The following is a 21,285-nucleotide window of genomic DNA, read 5'->3' on the forward strand; positions in this document are numbered from 1 at the left end:
CGGGACCTCCCGGTAAATGAAGTCCTTTTTCCGGTCGGAGAGGTAGCTTTTCCGGCCGCGTCAGAGCAACAGGACTACATTTCCCAGGGGCACACGGGGCTGCCGGGCAGCGTGGGGGCGGCGCCTCACGTCCTGTACAGTCATCCCAATCCTCTTCGGCGGGACTGTGATGGCCGGAGAGATGACGATCTTAGGTTAGTGATCGGAAGGGTCCCTGACGCTGTTGCAGGCACCGGAGCGGTTTGGGGAGGCCGCGATGGGCGGGGATGGTTGTCACACCTGCTGGATCCCGCTGGCGCAGCAGAAGGGGCGCTGGAAATGTGACTTAGAGGCGGTTTGGGGTTGTAAATGACGCCAGGTTGGGGGGTCGCCTCTAAGAAGGCCCAGGCCGGAGTAGGCCTGGGTAGGGCTGGCGGCGACGGTCCGCGTACATTGTAGGGACATCGAGCCTCGGGAAAGGTTGTTCCCTAATGAATGTCGATTTTGAATCCTCGGTTGAATTGGGGCCTTCGAGAGGCTGCCGGAATGTGCATCTCCAAGACCCCTTTGTGGAGGAAGGGGGAGGAGCGGCAGCAGCATCCCGAACTGTAAGCCCATGGGATGCTGTACTTAGAGAGATCCAGGCCTCTTTGATGTATAGTTCAGTGTTTCCACCAACCAGGTAGGAATTACCCTCTCCGGAAGAGGTGATGAAATGCTTCAGAAAATGTGTACGTAGGAGCAACAGGAAAGTTGGATTGGCACCTGATTTCATGACTTTGAGTTACGTGTTGATGAGGATGAGCTAACAATTAGCACAGCAGACCCCTACAAATTGGCGTTTGGGGTTATGTGTAACGTGGATGGACACAGGTGTATAACATAGCCTTCTGAAACAAAAAAACGATTAATTGTAAATTCGAAGTAGCTTCTTTCTTCATCATTTACGTTTACAGTCTGCGTGGCATTTGTTCATATTTTTTTTCACCAGTTAATATTTATTAAACAATCTTCTACTGGCTAGGAACCGTTCTTGGTGTAGGGGACACAACGGTGAGTAAAACCTGACTTCAAGGGAGCTTCCATTTATGTTGTCATCAGGGTTTCACTTAATCTCTCTTCCTAAATATCACCTTTGCAAGAACTATGTCCTTAATTCATATTCAGTACAGAAAAAGTTAACTGTTTTGTTATGAAGTGACAGTTGACTATCTAAGCAAATTACAAAATTATTTTCATCTAGTTTATCCGTTTCATTCTTTTGAAAGGAAACAGGAAATAAAGGGATAAAGAGTTTAGCCTTACAATAACAGTTTTTGCTATGGAAATTTTAATAATAGAGTTTATTTTTAACAATAATATCGAAAGCTAATCATAAAACTATAAAATCTAAATATTAATTTATCAAGAATTAGATTATATCTAACTTTTGCTCCAGATGAATGGTTTTTCCCGTCAGCAGTAGCACAATTATTATTGAAATGTTTTTCCATTTTATCCCTTTACCTACCCATGAGAAGTACACAAATATACAGAATTTTTGTTTTTGTGGCTACTTCAATTTAGTTGTATTACAGTCAGTTTACATTATGCAAACTTGGTGTTTAAGAAGTGTTATCATGAGTACTATAAAAGAAATTTTGAGATTGTATCTTTAATCTTGTTTCAAAGAGTGGTATTCAAGGGACTTTACTATAGTAATTTAGCATATTGTGCTAGTTTGATAAGACATAACTTTTAATTTGCCTGTCTTTCAGGATCAGCTGTTTTGACTCTCCTATTGGCTGGCTATTTGGCACAACAGTATTTACCATTGCCTACTCCTAAAGTGATTGGCATTGACCTTGGTACCACCTACTGTTCAGTCGGGGTGTTTTTTCCTGGTACAGGAAAAGTAAAGGTCATTCCAGATGAAAATGGGCACATCAGCATACCCAGCATGGTGTCCTTCACTGACGACGATGTTTATGTGGGGTATGAAAGCTTAGAGCTGGCGGATTCAAATCCTCAGAACACCATATATGATGCTAAAAGATTCATAGGCAAGATTTTTACCCCAGAAGAGCTAGAGGCTGAAATTGGCAGATACCCTTTTAAGGTAAGTTAAGCTAAAATATCTTTTAACTTTAGCTCAGATTACTGTTTCAATTAATGCTTTAGCTTCAAGTTAATGAAACATTCTATTTAAATGGACTGAGTCTCCACCACCATCACCAGCATCACAAAGAAAAAAAGACTCAATCTGCATGGAAGTTTTATCATATAACAAGCAATCCCACAGCAGCTCCGGAGTTTGTTAATTCATTGACCCCACAGTATTATCAAGGACTTGGGACATTACCAGTCTCTCAGTCTGCCATCCTCAGAATGTCTGCATAGCTCTTTCATTGTAGCAGGAAAGCTAATGAAGCCCCATGTACCTATAGATGGATGGATACATAGATATTCTCTGTGTTTGTGTATATGCATATTTGTATACATAAAAAAAAGATCATACTAGGCATGCTGTGTTATGACTTGTTTAAAACTCATCAGTACATCGTGGACAGTTAGTAGGCTTACCTCATTATTTTACTGTCTTTCATAGTTGTAATGGAATAACTATTCCATTATTTAACTGTCCAGTTTCTGTCAGTGTACACATTATTTTTCCCCTAGTTTTCTACTGTTATTGGAGCTTCAGTGAATATCTTTATACATACATGTTTTTACATTGCTCTGATAATTTCCTAAATTTGAATTCTAGAACTGGAATTGACAGGCCTAATGTATGCATGTTTTTAAGGCTTTTGATTTATATTGCCAAATTGTGCACCAAAAAGTTTATATACTTTTACCTATTTTTTAGAGTGCTTATATCTTCAGTGTTATTATTTTTCAGTCTTTGCCAATAGGTAAGTAAAAAATGATATCTTGTCTTGCTCTGCATTCCTATGACTTCTAGTGAGGTCAAACTCTTAAAAATTGGTTTATCAGCATTTTAATTTTCTTCAGTGATCAATTTCTTATCCTTCATCCTGTTTTCTTTTGGAATTGTTTACCTTCCCCCAATGACTATAAAACACCTTTGTGATAGTTTTCAGTATTTTTTCTTTTTTTTTTTAACTGATGGTGTATAGTTTTGTTTTTGAACTGTCAAGAATGTTAAATTTTTATGTGGTAAAATCATCTCTTAACTTTCAAAAAATGTTTTTGGACTCTCACCATGTTTACAATGTCCTTTCCCGTCCTATCCACTTGTATTTTTTTTCCTAATGCTTTTATTTAAGTATTTGTAGGTTTGGGTTTTACTGGGTTTTTTTCCTTTCAAACATTCAAATGTTTAAATGTTAAAAACCCATGTAGGGGTTTTTTTGGTAAATTATGAAGTGGGATTCTCAATAAGCAGATTTTAAAATAGGTGATTGTATCTCTGCTTCTTATTGACTAATCCATACAAAAAAATTCTCAAAATTTTTATCTATTTCAAAGGTGAAAAAGAATTTCTCCATGCATTTCTTAGGTTTATTTCTTTGTTCTTTATTAGCTCTTTCTTCGGATTCTTTATTAATTTGTAGTTTTTCTTATGTAATGATAAAATCACATAAAGCTTTACATTTTCCTCTAAATTACAGCTTTGGGTACATTACTTATTGATCCAAGAGTTATTTTAAGTTTTGGTTTTTTTTTTTTTTAAGTTTCTAATTGATCTGATTTTTTTGTTGTTTCTGTTTCATGATCACTCTGAAGGTACTGGTATCTTTGGACCTTATATTAATAGTGTCCATAGCTTGTTTTTGTTTTCCCCAGACAGGTGAAATACTTTTTGGAAGGTCAGGTTTTCTCGATTGAAACCTAATTACGTAGTCTAGAATGACTGGGGTAAAATGCTTGTAATTTCTTAGAATAGATTAATGCTCTTTACTGTTGATGTTAATACAAAACTGTTGGTGAAACTAGCATGTTTTAGAATTAATGTAATTTTTTAAATGTACAAATGTACAACCACATTAGCAGGGATAATTGGCTAACATCTGTTTTCACGGGAACAAGAATGTGAGTGACAGTTTATTCTTAGATAAGAACATAATGAAATACTAAAATTATTCTTGTTAATATTTACCAGAACATTCTTTCACTGATCTATTAGTTTTGGAAACAAATTTATTTTTCTTAAAAAAAGAAGATCTTGAGTTACATACATGACTTAGCAACTGTTGTTCCTTCTATTTCAGCTTTTATCTTTTCTTTCATTTATCAGATTTATGTTTGAGAATCTTTTATGTTCCAATTATATGTTTATTGGTGAATTTTATTATTCTTCTGTTATTGAAACTATGGAGTGGATTCATTTTATAGATTTTAAAGTATAACTTTTAACAACCTCTAGTCTTAGTAAATGCACTTGTTAGATAACAAATGAATTTTATGACCTTTTAAAGGTTAAGTTTTGATTGAATACATCCTGCATGTATATATGTGTGTTAGCATATGCATATGTAGATACATACACACACTTTTTATTTGTTTGTTTTTGCAAATCTCCTTCATAGGTTTTAAACAAAAATGGAATGGTTGAGTTTTCTGTGACAAGTAATGAGACCATCACCGTTTCCCCAGAATATGTGGGCTCTAGACTGTTGTTGAAGTTAAAGGAAATGGCAGAGGAATACCTTGGAATGCCAGTTGCCAATGCTGTTATTTCTGTACCAGCAGAATTTGATCTAAAACAAAGAAATTCAACAATTGAAGCTGCTAACCTTGCAGGTAATCACATACCTGAGTTGCATTTTTATCAAAATTTTCTTAGGTTGAAAATCTGTAGTAAGGTACTTCGTTTGCAAACCACCTGACTTGGTACCTGAACAAACTATTTGGTAAATAAATTAGATGGGTTTTTATATAGATTTACAGACAATTAAGGAAGTTCTATCATGCCATGTAAAATGTGTATAATATGACAACAGTCTATCAGGCATATGACAAAGGCTGAGAGAACATGGACACATGTTAGCAATGAGGAATTTTTTTCTTCTAAACTTTTTTAATGTGAAGATGAATATAATGTTTTTAAAAAATCTAAATTGGGAGAAAATTCATATAATGCTATTCCATAAATATTGAGTGCTTTAGTAAACAAAACAGATAAATCCTTTTCTCCTGGAGCTTATATTCTATTGGGGGTAACAGAAAATCAGCATTGAAGATAGGTATGTTATGGGCTTTCTTACCCTTAGCATAATGGACATTTGGGGCCTGATAATTCTTTGTTCTGGGAGACTGTCCTGCGTGTTATAGGCTATTTTGCAGCATCCCTGGCCTGTACTCCCTGGATGCCAGTATAGCCTCCCCAACAAATGATGACAGTTTTATGTCTTCAGTGGCCAGACGTCCCCAGAGGAGCCAAATGCCCTCTGGTTGAGAGCCTTGATACAACATACATGAGAAAGTAACATGCTGTGGGAAAAAAGACAGGATAAGGGGACAGGTTTGCCGGGTGACCAGAGGGTAGGAGGACTTGCAGGTTTTAGAGAAGAGTGGTCATGTAGACCTTCCTAAGGTGACATTTAAGCAGATTTGAAGGAAGCAAGGCAGTTAGCAAAGCAGCTATATAGAGGAAGTATGCTATAGGAGGGAGAATGGTCAGTGGAGCAGCCATGAAATGAGAATTTGCTGGTACATAAGAAAATTGGAGGTTGGTCAGTGTGGCTGGAGCAGAGTGAGTGATGAAGTCAGAGAGCTAAGGGGAAAGGTTTTATGGTCTTTGAATAAATTCTTCAGAGTCTGAATAGGTTTTATGGCTCTTGATACATAAAGCCATGTTACTTTCAAGGCCACTCATTATGTGTGGCAGTTAGTTTAAAGCAGGAATTTTGCTCAAGGAAATCTGATCTTTTGCCTGCACATTTACTGTCTAACTTTGCTTTGAAGTCAGATTTTGCTGTATATTTCTAGATTTTTCTTTTTATTATCATCTCTTTTCTGTTTATTCATCTGTTGTTTTTATCAAAAAGTCTCTTTTAAAAGAAGAGTACAGTAAGCTTATCTCATTTCTATAGCAATTTGTTACATTACAAAATGATTAAAGTTTAATTGCTTATGTATTCCCAAGTAAAATATGAAGGAGGAGGCTTAGAGATTTTCTAAAATTAAGTATTAATTAATAAATAGAATGATGTGTTCTACTGAATCTAGGCCTTTATTTCTTTTTATTATAATCTTCTTTTAGAATAATTTTAATGATACTCATTTAGAAAAACCTGTATTTATCCTTCTTCTTTCATTATTTTGGGGGGTTTCTGGCTTGTCTTTCTTATTATTACTCAGCGGAGTTCATGTCATAGAGACACTTAAAACGTTGTAAGATTGAGTGGGAAGAAATTTCCTAATATGTCCTCTCATGATTTGTTCTTCCCTCCAACCGATTTTACAGGACTGAAGATCTTAAGAGTAATAAATGAACCTACAGCAGCAGCTATGGCCTATGGCCTCCACAAAGCAGACGTCTTTCACGTCTTGGTAATAGATCTGGGCGGAGGAACTCTGGATGTGTCATTGCTGAATAAACAAGGAGGAATGTTTCTGACCCGAGCAATGTCTGGTAAGGAAAATACAGGGAAAGGTACAGAGGTTTAGGCACATTAACATATGTAATGGTGATGGTGAAGGGAACAGAAGGAAAGACATTCTTTTAAAATAAAGGATGATCAGTTTATTTCACTTGATAATCTGTTTCACAAAATAGGTGTCTTTAGGAAATCTAAGAATTGTATTTTATATTCTAATTTTTAAAGGCTTTTGTTTTAATTTAGTTTAAGGAAATAAACCTATGGAGCTTAAGTTATAGGTGGTTTAATTTCTACATTTTTTCCCTCCTAACCAGACTCTATTTTGAACTAGATTCGGTGCTGGGCATTTATATTCCATTACTCTTTCCCTTACTAAAGTATTTTTTTCTATTTTTCACCTTTTAATCATTCAAGCAAAAGGATTTTTTTTTTAAAGATAAAAATGCCTACTAATACTTTTTTAATTATAAGAACTTTCTTCTGTTGAGAATAATGACATTTGTTTTTTTTTCAATTGTTACTTAAAAGCCAGTCTGTGTTCTCAGTATCTTATTTCTGAAAAATTATTTGATATCACTAAGAGATGCTTCCTTTTACATCATTTAAGCCCAGATGTGCACTGTATTTTAATAGTACATGTTTGAATTAAGATCATTTTAACCCAATTATTTTTAATCAGTCTTTGTATGAATAAAATCTTAATAATACATTAAATAAGGGTATGTTATTTCCAGAATATCATCTTTATACATACATATACACAGATACATGTATACATATACATGCACATATATATTTCTAAATAATAATTAAACTTTTAAATTTTTAACTTAGGAAACAATAAGCTTGGAGGACAAGACTTCAATCAGAGATTGCTTCAGTACTTATATAAACAGATCTATCAAACATATGGCTTCCTACCATCTAGGAAAGAGGAAATCCACAGATTGAGACAAGCTGTGGAAATGGTCAAATTAAATCTGACTCTTCATCAGTCTGCTCAGCTCTCAGTATTACTAACAGTGGAGGAAAAGGACAGGAAGGAACCTCAGAGTAGTGACACTGAACTGCAGAAGGACAGACTTTCCCCAGCAGATGGCCACCAGGTGAAGAGCACTGGAGATAGCCTTTCTGAAAAGAAAAATGGAGAAAGTCAGGTTTTGTTTGAAACAGAAATATCACGGAAGCTCTTTGACACCCTTAATGAAGATCTTTTCCAGAAAATCCTCGTACCCATTCACCAAGTGTTAAAAGAAGGCCACCTGGGAAAGACTGAGATTGACGAGGTGGTTTTGGTTGGGGGCTCAACTCGTATTCCTCGAATCCGCCAGGTCATTCAAGAGTTCTTTGGAAAGGATCCCAACACGTCTGTAGACCCTGACCTGGCAGTGGTGACAGGAGTGGCTATCCAAGCAGGGATTGATGGCGGCTCTTGGCCTCTGCAAGTCAGTGCTTTAGAAATTCCCAATAAGCATTTACAGAAGACCAACTTCAACTGAATTATGAAGGAATGGTTATTTGTGACCTTGTCTGATGATCTCTACCCCTTTATCAGACCATCTCCACCTAATAAATTCTCCAAATATCTCGCAAATTTACCTAAAAGATAACACTTAGATATATGAAATTTTATGTAATATTTTGTTTTAGGATTGAATATGACCAAATTGATCTTGTTTGGTTTTGGAGAGCTCCCATTCCAACAAATACTTCTAAAGTGATAGAACTGAGGTAAAGCTCTTCTGGGAGCACAGGTGGCTGTATTTTGGATTCTGGAAATAGATAACCATATAACCATATGCACTTAAAATTATATTCTGTAAACATTGCCTAGTGCCAATTACAGCATTCCCAGTTCTTACTAAATTGTATTGACAGGAGCTGATAATTTATACCTTTGGTTATGACATGTAACTCTGAATTTGAACTATACTTGAAGGACAGTGTTGATGGCAGGTACTTACATTGGGTGGGAGAGAGCAGTATTTATTGTTACTTTAAGCTGCATATATAATATTCATAACTGCCATATTATATAACAAAACGACTTTCACAAATTCAGTATCCCATTATGTGTCCTATTCACATAACCTACATTCTCCAGATTTTTAAAATATATTTATTGGACCAACTTATTTTGTTTCTGAAATAGCTACAGATTTATTCAAATATTTCAACACCAGACAGTAGAAATGCCTAACTTATATTTTAGTTCCTTCATCTGCTTGCATCTTCTCTGCTTGGATTTCCATGATTCTGCCTGTTTAGAAAACAATAGCAAATTATTAATTGCATTTTAGAAATGTGTTGATGTCACAATAAAGCCGTCATTACTACCAATTTTTTGTTATTTAAGACCTTTGCGGACATTGATAAACAGCAGTAATCAGCTACAATATATTTATTTCTTTTACATTTTTGTTTCATTGTTTGTTTTCAGTAAACCGTAGAGAATTTAGCTGGCATTTGATTCAGTTTTACTGAGTTTTTTTCCCCATACTTAGTTTTAAATGAGGAAATTGTACTCATTTATAAATACCTTCCTTGTTTCCTACCATCAATTAAAAATAGTTACAGACTTGGGCTATTTTTAGCCTTAAGGTTAGTGTGTCATGAGAGCAGAAAATTTGTGAATACTGGAAGTAACGTGGAAATCTAATGTGGAATGCAATGTGAAAAAAAGGTCCACAAATCAGCTTGGTAGCAGTTTTGTGTTTTGGTTTGTTTCCTTTTAGGAAAGCTACAAAAACCAAGGAAGAAAATGAAGCAGTTTTATTTCTGTGATGCCCCTGTTATTTAAAGCTTTTTTTTTTCTGTAATAGAGGCATATTTCCTATCAATATTCAAAAATTATACTCTGGTCAACATTTTTGTTAGTATAAAATATATCTGCTTTATCCATTGTTGAGTTTGAAAGGATGTTAAATTTCCAATCAAAGAAAAGGAAAAGTGAACAAAGTGATTTCAGCAACATCAAAACATTTCAGCTTCTCATATAAAAAGCTGAGTGGTTTTTGCAGATCTAAAGAATGTTTCTTAGTAATGAAATTGCTGTTAAAAGAATTTCAATCAAATACTTTTGTGTATGAAAATACGTGTAGTAGGTAGATATTAAAATATAGAATGTCTGTTGACATGTTTTATTTTAGAACTAATGGAGAAATGCCAAAGAGGAATCCTTCACTGCATTATGAAAATATTCAGGTGTTCTCTTGGACGTCATAGAAATCTTCAATAAGTTTCAGAATAGAAAAAGATCTTTTTGCAAAGGTCTTTAAGAGAAAAGTATTCAATTTTTCAAAATCTCCATATATAGTATCAGTTTTAACCTAAAGCATTTTAAGATTTTTTAAAGTTTGAATTTCTCAAGTATAAGGTAGTTCAGGACAATCTATTAACACTTTAGAGGAAACAATTTGCAAAACAGGGCAGCTAATCTCATACACTAAAATTGGAATTTAAGTAATTGTGTCTAAAAAATAGATTGGCAGTGTTGGAATTTGAAGGCAATTGTTTAGCATATTCTCTAGTATAGTTACACCTTTAAAAAAATGAAGTAAAGTCTGTCTTTAATTATATTTTAGGGGGCTATATAAATGTATATATAGTCTTGAAATCAGTGTAGTTTATTTATTTAAAAGGTAAAAATGCATCCTACAAGGGATTATGTATGCATAATAATCTGAAAACATTTTTCATAAAACAAACAATACATTTTGGTTGTACATCTTGCTAGTGTTTTTTGAAGTACATAACTTTTAAAATATTAACTGTCTTGTATGATTAGTATATGTGAATGAATAATTTATTTTGTGTCAGGGGTGTTTTGGTACTTACTGTGTTTTGACTTGAACCACTGATGTATCAGCAGATAACTACTGTGTATAACATGTTCTGAAGATCATAGTTATTGTGCTTAACAGATTGTGCCTCTTAAATTTGTGTGTACAGGTAATTCACCTTTTAATGTAAATAAATACGACTTTGCAGTTTGGTTTTTAAACTGTGTCCTTTATTTTCCATTCCGGACTAGGCCAGAGTACATCTTTGTGGTATGTAAATAAGAAAGGAATTAGGAATAGAGCTGATCTGATGCTCATGGCATGTGCCCTCAGCAGCTATTGCCTAGTTCCTTGCATCCTGAATGTCTCTGGTATTGCTTACTTTTCTACTTATTTCCCTTATTTAGAAGAGACATTTTCTGTATTATATGAACAGTGTCTCCAAAATCCATTAATGGCTTCTGACTGTAATGGAGCCAAGATTTAAACTAATTGAGATGATTAATAATCTTGCGTAGTAGACTAATCCTTTGATCGTGGTTAATACTTTATACTTCCCTAGTAAAGTTTGTTATTCTTTAGACAAAATGCTCAATACAATTTTTTTAAAAGAAATTCATTTGATTAATGTAGTCTTTTCAAATGAACCCTTAAAGATAGTAGTAGATTTGATTCTCCAATCACTAGTTCCTGTGATTCCTTCATAGTTGTTTTGAACTATCCCTGCCATTGCTGAGGGATTCAGATACAGTAGAAATACAGTGACACATCATATTTATTTCCATTAACAAATGACAGTGCCACATTGAGTTAGGTGGCTTCTAGTGTGGCTCCCTATGATCCTGACTTACCAATGTTGGAGGCTTCAAATGATGTAGCCACAGTTGAGATTTCAGTGTAATTTCATGAAAGACCCTAAGCCAGAATCACCCAGCTAAGCAGTTTCCAGATTCCTGATTCACTACATTTTGTATTAACGTGTTATTCAACAATAGATAATAGAATGCTTGCTATTAGTTTTGTACCAATAAACATGAGTAGGTACTATTATACCCATTTTCAAATAGGGAAATTAAGGCACAGATGCATTAGGTAATTTTCCCAGAATTACACAGCTAATAGATAGCAGAACTATGATTCAAATCCAGTTCATGCTCAGTGCCAATGCTGTGTTGCCTTATCCATCCCATCATACACTCCTACAGTGCCTTTTTTGTTCAGTAATAAACCCTGGATAGTATCCATGAAAGACCTTTTGTTTATCAGATAATGTTAAAGATTTCGCTTTTGCTATTTAATCTTTTACATTTCTGACAAGCAAATTTGAATTTACAGATCTTTTAAATACAAAATAGAGATGATGGTACCTACTTCAGTGGCTTTTTGTGAGTGCCTCGTACAGAAAGTGCTAAATATTGTGAATAGAGATGGTAAAAAGATAGGGACATGAACAAAGAAGTTCAATGACTTGCTAATTTTATGTGAGATTATAAGGAAATGCTACCCAAAAAATGGGCTATTTTCCCAAATATCCTCAAGCCCCTGATTCTATGGGTCTAAAACTTCTGCAAACTATTGAGAATTCTGATGAAATATGAGAAAAAATAAATTTGCCTTCATAAACATAAATTTAGTTTTGGAAAGAATAGACAGTTGCATCACATCAACTTATTTGGATGTTAAAGCAGGAACAAACGCAGTTTGTTTTACACCTCATTGAATTAACTACTATTTGGCTAAACTGAAAGACCTAAATTGTTTCAAATGGTATAACACCTATAATTTTAGAACTATATATATTTATATATAAACATAGACACACACACACACACACACACATACACTTCTGTTATGAGTTCATCCATTTACTTATATTGTCTAACAGATCTCTGTAGTATTGGAAACTGGGAATTTGAGTTAATTATTAGTTGTAACCACTACCCTTCCTTTGTCTCCCAAGTAGATAAATTAAGATAATTTTGTAGTGTTTGAAAAATGCTTTGTGGCAAAATGTAGTTGTGGCAGACCTGCTAAATGCTACTGCAATATCTTTTCTATTCACTCTTACTTCTAGAACCTGGTTTTTTGTTTGTTTGTTTGTTTGTTTTTGTTTTTTTTTTTTTTTGGAGTGGCAATATCCCCTACTTTAAAAGTTATTTCCCATCTTCTTCTGCAGCTATGGATGGCTGTGACATGATTCTGACCATTGAGATGTAAACATGTAACCATATAAATCAGTAGGTACACAGGCTGTTTCTTTTTTTAACGTTTACACATTTAGATTATACAAACATCTTGCTTCTCACCACTCCTTTCTTCTTGAAATGCAGACATGATGCTGGAGATAAAGCAATGGGTTTGCAGCCATAAATCAACAGACATATAATGGGTGGTTGAGCAAAAGGCAGAAGCAGCCAGTGGTGTTATGGAAGCACTCTGGCCAACTCAGTCCTTTCCTCCTTGAGACTTCTTTACACTTAAAGAAAACAAGCCCCTTAGTTGTTTACACTTACTTCTTTCTTTTCTTTCTTGTGTTTTTAAACTTTACAATGTGGTTAAACATTTGGTCAAATTGTCATTTGTTGGACTTCTGCTTCGGGCCAAGAGGGAATAAAAAGGAACTGATTCTACTAAAAAGTGGAAGTATGTGAAACAAGTTTTCAAGCTCTTACGCACCATGGCCAACTTTAATTCTTGTCCATTACCTCTGCAAAGTCATAGCTATGGCGATACAGGGAAAGCAGAGGCTGGTCTGAAATCCCCACAAATGCTCAGAACAGGAAGCTAGAAGCAGATGTCCAAAGAATTAGTGGTGACTGAAGCTGTGTTACTTTGTATGCCTAGTTCCTGTGGCCCTCCACTGTCAGGCATTCCAAATCGTTCATTTTGTCCTACTCTCTGACCACCACATTACATTTTCTACTATGTATATCAGAGTTGAAAAATAGCAATAAACCAATAATCATTCACAAGTGTATTCATAATGAGCTGAGTTTTATAAACATGGATTCAAAAATCGATCCTTGACACACAAAAGTACATATTTGTCATTTTCCTTTTAAACATTTTGGAAAAACTATATTTAAAATTTTCACAAATATCACAAATATTTTTTAAATTTATGATCTATTTTTGTTTTACTCAGATACCTGTTCACGTTTATGTTCCTCTTTGTGCTGCCTTCATGAGATAAAAGGTTCCTATCTTTGATCAACTGTGATAACTAAGCACATGCTCAGTCTGGTCTGTCTGTAAACAACAAGTGAGCAAACCTAGTTACCTGGTCAGCCATCATCAGCAAGAGAAGCCAGTCAGCCTTTACCCAGTTCATACCCATTACTGTGGCCTCATTAACCCAGCAGCTCATCAGCCACCACAGGAACTACCAAGATAGTCTTCATCCTTATGAAAAGATGTAGAGAAATGTGGCTCACAATGTAGCCGAAAGTCCTTATTTTTGTATTCTACAGATGATCCACTTGCTTAGAAAACGACAGCCAGAAAAGAGGGAACTAGGAGAACTGGAAGGAACGAGAAAGAGTAAAATAATAATGAGACTGGAGGGAAGAGGGCAGAGCACAGCCGTTCAAGGAATGATAGCAATTAACACCAACATGGTGGAAGATTCAACTCCCAGTTGCCCTTGAGGATTAAGATGGCGGGAGGTTTGCCTTCTAGCAGAACTTGACCTTCATTATATCCTCATTGTAATATATTGGCATGATAAATAGCATGCTCGTAGGTGCCATGACAATCCCAAGGCAAAAGAGTGGTCAGTGACCCGATTCCTGGGAATCCCAGCCCCTTCCCCAGGGTAATTGGAATAGTCCTCCCATTTGCAGGCATGTGAAGCTATGAGCCCACTGAAAACTGGCAACACCATGACTCGTGGTCACCTCTTTCTCTCCCTCATATCCGGAGACAAGCTGCACTCTGTCTATGGAGTGTGTACCTACTTTTATTTTAACCTGAGCACCCACCTCTCACCTCGCGGCCTTTTTCTTGCCTTTTGAAAAAGCCTATATACATTCTGTACAGTACATATCTCTCTGATGCAAGAACACAGATGTGGGGCGTGAGAAGGGCTGTGTCCCAGGCTTCGGCTGAGCCCCTGGGACATGCCCCGCCAAGTGTGGGTCCTTGGCTTCACACAGGAAAGAATTTAAGAGAGAGCTACTGTTGAGTAAAGGTAGATTTATTCATAGAGATACACTGAAAGGCAAGAGAAAGGCCACGAGATATGGGTGTTGGGTGCTCAGATTAAAAGTAGGTACACATTCCATAGACAGAATGTGGGCCATCTCCAACGAGGGGGAGAGAGGGGCTGGCAGAGGCGCCGTGTTGCTAGTTTTTATGGGCTTGGTGGCTTCATATGCTAGTAAGTGGAAGGACCAGTCTAAGTAGCCTGGGGAAGGGACTGGGATTCCCAGGAAGTTGGCCATTTCCCACTCTTTGACCTTTTGTGGCTAGCCTTGGGACTGCCATGGTGCCTGTGGGCATGTTACTCACCATGTTAATATATTACAATGGGCCTATAATGAAGCTCAAGATCTACTAGAAGTTAAATCTCAACATCTTGAGCCTCAAGGTCTACTGGGGGTTGAATCTTTCACCAATTTGATGTTAATTGCTGTAGCATTCCTTGAATGGCTGTGCCCTGCCATCTTACTTTCTCTTCCCTAAATAACTCTACCTTTACTCAACTGTGGCTCACTCTTGAATTCCTTCCTGCGTAAGCCAAGGACACACACTTGGTGGTGCACGTCCCAGCAGCTCAATCGAGACCTGGGACATGGCCCTCCTCACATGCCACATCAGTTTTTCCTGCCTCAGTAATAGTAACTGCTTGGCTGTTTTGTTTCTGTTCCTGGGAAGGCACCAGAGAGTCCTGTTCAGTTTCATACACAATTGAAATGAAAATGAAATATTAATATTTTAAAACACAAAAAATAAAAAATAAAAAAATAAAACACAATAACATTTCCTTGAGTAATTTTGGCTTAGTAATTTTTAAAATTTATTTTTGCTTTCTTTTCACTCGTTAATGAAATATCCAGTTCCCTTTCTTAATGGAATTCAACACATATTTACTCAATGTTTACAGAGTACAAAACATAGCGGCAGGCAGTTCAGGGATTACAAAGACAGGACAACATTTTAAGTGACAAATTCTAAGGAAGGAAGCTTGAGTTAATAAAGGGATTTATAATTTAAGGAAAATTTTCATAAGTACCTTTAGGGGATAAAATGAAGTTGTAAAAAGTTGTTGCATAGGAAGGAGAAAAAGAGGATAAAAGAAATGGTTGATAGATCTTAACATATTAAAATACTTTATTAAAATCACCTTGAAAGGAAAATACTATTCAAGTTTGAAAACCTCAAATTTGAAGGGCAATTCAGAGAAATAATGTTGCTTCTATTATATAAAACCACCAAATTAAAAAGCCCTTCAAAATATAATTAGTACTAGAAATTTAACAATTTCTGATACATAACCCACTGAGGTTAACTCTAGCCAAAAAATGATGTCCCATAAAAAATATAAAAGGAAACAGTAAAAATATTATAAAATATTATTTTTAAATAAAGCACATCATAAAATTCAGTTAACATATAATTAATCTTTCTAAAAAAGCAACTGAATAACTCAATGTTTTTTCTGATTCCTCCATAATTTTATACACTGTACAGCAACTCAACACATAGTAAATATGTATGTCAGTGCCCATATATTATTATACTAAAACACCTAGTCACTCAATCTACACATGTTTGTTGAGTATCAACGATCTGAGAGGCACTATGCTAGGAACCTAACACACAAACTCGGCTGAAACTGGGCACTTGACTTCAAGTACACTTAGTGCAGAGACAGGCTAAAAGAATTAAAACAGAGTATGGTCTCTGCCGTGATAAAGGTATGCACAAGGGGGTAGTCAGAGCACAGAAAAGGGGCGTCTGGATCAGACTGGACAGCAGGGGTGGAAATCAGAGGATACTCTGGAGAAGGTGCCTCTCAAATAGAGACCTAAAGGGTAAATGGCATTGAGTACTTAGGCAACAGAGAAAAGGCAGAGACCCCCGAGGGCACGAATGGAAGAAAGAAGGCTGAGTGCAGCCCTGGATGGTTACAGTGAGGGTGCTTATCCCTATTTGTGCTGACCAGTGGTTTTTTGCCCACTTTTTTTGCATTTCTTCCCTGTCATTATTTTTTCAAATACTGATTTTTTTTTTATTTGGTATAATCAAGAACAATCCAAAACTATTTAATTTTTGTCCCTGAGACTTGTGTTATTTCTGCTTCTGTTAGCATGTCAAAGAAAAGTCCTTTCTGCTGTATCAAATTCTGTGGTGTTTCAAATTCTGTAATCCTTCCAGAGTCTAGAACAAGCACCCTGCAACGTGAAAAAAATCCAGTCAGGTAACCTATAACCAGTGTTTCAGTTCACCCTTCTTGTTGTTACAACTGTAAAGTTTAAATGACTGTGTGAGTTGTGTCGGTACAAAATAAAGGTACTATTTGACTCAGGAAATATATCAAGTTTCCCAATATTCTTCTTAGCATTCACATACTCCTCTAATTATTTTGGAAAATATCTTCCATGCTCTTAAGGGACATTTTGTATCTCAGCACAGTTAAAATTGTTTATTAGTAGTGGCAAGTAATTAATGTGTTTTATATGTTCAATAGTTACCTCTGTAGAAATGGTTTTATTTCTGAAGAAAGTAAAGCCTACCTGTCTGAATCCATGACAGAATGCAGTCTGTGGGCAATCGTCAGGATGGTGCAATCGGAAAACTCCTTCCTGATTGTGGCCTGCACCAAGTTGTCAGTCTCAAAATCGATGGAGGCTGTTGCCTCATCCAAGATGAGAATTTTTGTTTTTCTCAGCAATGCACGAGCAAGACAGACGAGCTGTCGTTGTCCAACGCTGTTTAAACAAGACAGCAAAATGACTTCAATGGTGGCCTCTAATGCTCACACACTTCCTGTTCTAAAATTCTGCTGATAATTGTTGCTCTCTTCCTAACTCATTCATTCGTTCTTTTCTTTAAGAAATATTCACTGAGTGATTATTATATGCCAGACTCCGGTCCAAGTTCTGAAAATAGAACAGTGAATTAAATAGACAAAAGTTTACGTCTGTGTGGAGTTTACATGGTGAAACAAAAAATAAACAAGATAAATGAGCAAAATGCCTAGTAATAAGAAGAATTCAAACATACAGAAAGGGGACGTGTGAAGCGTGCATGTGGGGTGTATATATTAGATGGGCAAGCCAAAAAAATCCTCCCCCTATTCCCTGAAAGATTTGGGGGAGGATGAAACAAGAGTGGAGATTGAAACCAAGTTCCTCTGCCAAGTTTATGATTAACCTCTCTATCCAAAACACTGTTCCCCTTCTTGTCTAACACCTGTTCTCCTCAAGGTTGAGGAGAATCAAAGAAAAGGGGGGAACTGTAACCAAGCAGGACCCTGTGAGCCTTTCCTGGGACAGATCCCTTCCCTGTATCCTCTGCTGTAGCTCCTCTCTGAGGTACCCAGATGATAGTATCTCATGCATATTTCCTGAGTTTTTCAAATGCTAAAAACCACCACCAAATAGAAGAAATTAACTACTTTATGATCATGAGCATATAGCCTGCCCCCCAACCCAACCTAGTGCCTAAGGGTTGATTACCATCAACCAGTTAGAATTGTGCGCAGCTGATCACAGACCCTAGGACCTCCCCTCCCCTCCCAACCCACATCAGCTGGCCTTTGAAAATGCTTAGGTGAAAACCTTCGGGGAGTTTGGGAGGTTTGGTGGCACTGGGAAGATGCTTTTTAATTCAAGACCTGAAGGAAGTGGGGAGTAAGTCTTGCAGATTTCCGATGGGAACTTGTTCCTGGCAAAGTGAATCGCAGATGTGAAACTCCTGAGGCAGACAGGAAATGGCCTGGCATTTTGATGAATCAGCATGGAGGCCAAGGTGGTGGAAACAGAAAGGGAGGGGGAGAGTAGTCAAAGAGAAGGCTAAGCCATGCAGTGCAGGCTTGAGAGGGTCCAACTGACTTTCCTTAGGTCTCTGATCACATAAAGGAACTGTCCTAAGACATCAAATAGCCATGAAGAAAAAGCAGCCCCTTACAACATTTTTTAGGAAGAAAGCTATTAGAATAGGAGACTTTACAAAAGAAGATTCAATCAAATAGTGACTTTTTGTACTGCATTGTTCGTTTTTTTCCCCTTTGTTTCTCAACCAGCAGTTTCCCAGTGAGTGGCTACTATTTTATTTATTCCTTGTCTCTCTTCCCTAGAGGTAATCAGCAGTGATGTGCTTTGAACAGACCAAACAAAATCCATGCTGGCTCAGGAGTGATTTCCCTTTGAGGCCAACTCGTCTGTAAAAAGCTGAGCACAAATGACCCGGGCAAGCTCTGCTCTTAGCATCTTACCTGAGGTTTTCACCGCCCTCTGAAATCTCATGTAGCAGCTTCCTGGGAAGGGACTGCACAAATTCTTTTAAGTGACACAGTTCCAGCACCTCCCACAGCTGGCCATCAGAATACTTGTCTAGGGGGTCTAGGTTCATCTGAAGGGTTCCAGAAAATAAAATAGGATCCTAGAGAATAAAATAGTTACCAGTAATCTTACTGTCACAGGAGGCATGCATATGCTAAATAAGGAAAAAACGAAATAGTTGTCAAATTCATTTTATATTAAAACCCAAAGCAGCAGAGAATCAGAGTAAGCTGCAAGTTAGGGTAAATCGTTATAAGCTTCCTGATTCTTCCTCCTCCTCTTATTGATCATGTCCACAACAACCATAATAGTAATGATGACGATGGCTGTCATTTAGTCAGGGATACACCATAACAGAGAAAAAAACTGAATAAATGCAATCTATACTACGTATGCAACACAATCAATCAGTACACCAACCCAGAAAGATGGAAGTCAATATCCTCATTTGACAGAGTGAACTGGAGGTTTCAAAAGCTCTCGTCCAGGGACATACAGAAGGTAAGTGCTCAAGCCCAGTTCAAAGAGGACAAGTCCATGCTCTTTCCGACACACCAACATGCCTAGTGAACCTGTATTTTACTACACCTGTACTGATTTATAAGAAAGAAATGTCTATTTCTTTTTTCCACTAAATTTTTCCCTGCCAGAACTTTAGATTTTACTCAGATTTGTTTTGATGTGAATTCATGAATGCAAGTATATATGTAAACAACATGACAAAGAGATGATATAATTTTGTTATTTTTAGAAAGTAATATAAAAATATTTCATAAATGCTCAGCTGAAATCTCTCAAACTCAATTGAATAAGTCATTTTTGACCTTAGAGGCATATTATTGAGCCAATTTGCGTACTTGTTAATGCTCAAGTTCCTTTGATGCCATGGATGGAAAAATCAAAGAACTTGAGAAAAAAAGATCTAACTGAATTACTGTTCTTTTTATTTTTTTTAATGTTTCTAAACTTCAAGTCAGAAGAGTCAAAACCCTACATTCAAATTATCAACTAAGCAACAGCCTCAGTAATTGTTTTTTTCTTCCAAAAAATACCAACACATTTCAGTCTGATCTTTTCATTCAAATTTTATTTATATTCACCATTATGAAGGAAACTTGCAAAACAATGTACCAGTTTTTTAAATAGATCAATGCACTTAGGAAGAACACTTTAGAGTAAGAGTGTTTAACAGAATTCAATTAAATAGTGATTTTTCACAATACATTTAAAATAATTTGGCTCCCCAAAATGAATGTACATGCTTGAAAGGAATATACTCTTAAAAAAAAAAAGGAAGATGCTTACCTTGAGGAAATTAAGAAAGACTAACAGCAAAACAGTTTTACCTGTGGAATAATATTAAGTTTGCCACGAAGGTCATGAAGCCCAATAGAAGATATATCAATTCCATCGATAATAATTTTGCCTCCTGATCCTTCCACAGTTCTAAATAGGCAATTGGATAGTGTTGATTTGCCGGCTCCAGTTCGTCCCACAATTCCAATCTATAATGAAATTATTATAAGCAGTTTACACTGTACTTTTTTTTGTATATATATATATACAATGCTTCAGTCGTACATGAACACACATATATTCGTTTTTCTATTCTTTTTCACCATAAGTTACTACAAGATGTACTTTGTGTAAGGGAAAAGGACCTTTGTACTGACAACAACTTTATTACATGTCGGGTCAGTGGAATCTAATTTTGCCAACCAGAATAACATTGATTGTCACGGAGGATGTAATGTGACTTTCAAGCATCAGTCTTTATCCAGATAATCTTTACTGGAAATGCTTGGACTAATATGTGTGTTTCTCTAGTTTTGAGCAATTTAGTTACCACCTACTAGAGCACATCAGCAGCCCCAGGAAGAGCAGATCATCCCTGAACCATCCCTGAACTAGCCATTAAGGGTGTGGTTCACAGCAAGATTGATAATGGGGTTGTATTCCTGGGATTTTCAAAATGAGGCTTCTCCAGCATCCCTCCCTCAAAATAAACAAGCAAACAAGCAAACAGGACTGGCACCCTCTGCTCAGATAGACTAGAAAATCTAAAGGAAAGCCTGTAGATTTCCTTGGTGTATCAAAACATCTACTGCATTGAAACTATTAAGGGTGGTCACAGATAATGTCTGAGGGTTTTGGATTCTTGGGCAAAATGACCAGCTTGCCAGAAACATCCAGTGATTGCGCATGTTCCTTTGGCCACGAGAACCAAAGCAATCTCTTCTGGGTGCTGATTCGTCTCAGAGTTAATAGGAACGTTAGGCAGAGAGAACATTGTGGAGGTTGGTTTGCCCTAAGAAAAGGTCTTAAATCTTACATCTGAATGCTACATCAGCAAAACCAGGAATACGTTGAATTAACTGGAATAATCCAAATTCCACAATTATTTCATTTGTTCCAAAAATATTTCTGTCCCTGATATCACTGCAGTGGACCTGGTTTAAAAGGTTAGAA

General features: G+C 36.4%; 2 protein-coding genes across 3 annotated transcripts in view; one reads left to right on the plus strand and one right to left on the minus strand.

Annotated features, from left to right (window-relative positions):
- Positions 1–65: 65 nt before the first annotated feature.
- Positions 66–10,530, plus strand: HSPA13 (heat shock protein family A (Hsp70) member 13). Its single transcript, XM_010960292.3, has 5 exons — positions 66–194; positions 1,737–2,077; positions 4,512–4,725; positions 6,392–6,559; positions 7,362–10,530. The coding sequence occupies exons 1-5, from the start codon at positions 170–172 to the stop codon at positions 8,024–8,026; spliced, it is 1,413 nt and encodes a 470-aa protein (XP_010958594.1). The 5' UTR covers positions 66–169; the 3' UTR covers positions 8,027–10,530.
- A 12-nt stretch (positions 10,531–10,542) lies between these two features.
- The window catches only part of LOC105073298 (multidrug resistance-associated protein 1-like), an 80,224-nt gene continuing 69,481 nt past the window's right edge, over positions 10,543–21,285 (minus strand). The window contains exons 25-28 of one of the 2 annotated variants that reach the window (XM_045520839.2): positions 20,163–20,321; positions 18,750–18,916; positions 17,047–17,241; positions 10,543–13,711 (exon numbers count right to left, since the gene is read on the minus strand). In XM_045520839.2, the coding sequence (XP_045376795.2) occupies positions 13,660–13,711; positions 17,047–17,241; positions 18,750–18,916; positions 20,163–20,321 (573 nt within the window). In that variant the 3' untranslated portion in view covers positions 10,543–13,659. Of the gene's footprint in view, positions 13,712–15,299; positions 16,705–17,046; positions 17,242–18,749; positions 18,917–20,162; positions 20,322–21,285 lie in introns of those variants that run through there. The other variant, XM_010960521.3, reaches the window with a different exon arrangement.

This window comes from Camelus bactrianus, chromosome 1 (genome assembly GCF_048773025.1).
Source record: "Camelus bactrianus isolate YW-2024 breed Bactrian camel chromosome 1, ASM4877302v1, whole genome shotgun sequence".
In the NCBI taxonomy this organism is placed as follows: Eukaryota; Metazoa; Chordata; class Mammalia; order Artiodactyla; family Camelidae; genus Camelus; species Camelus bactrianus.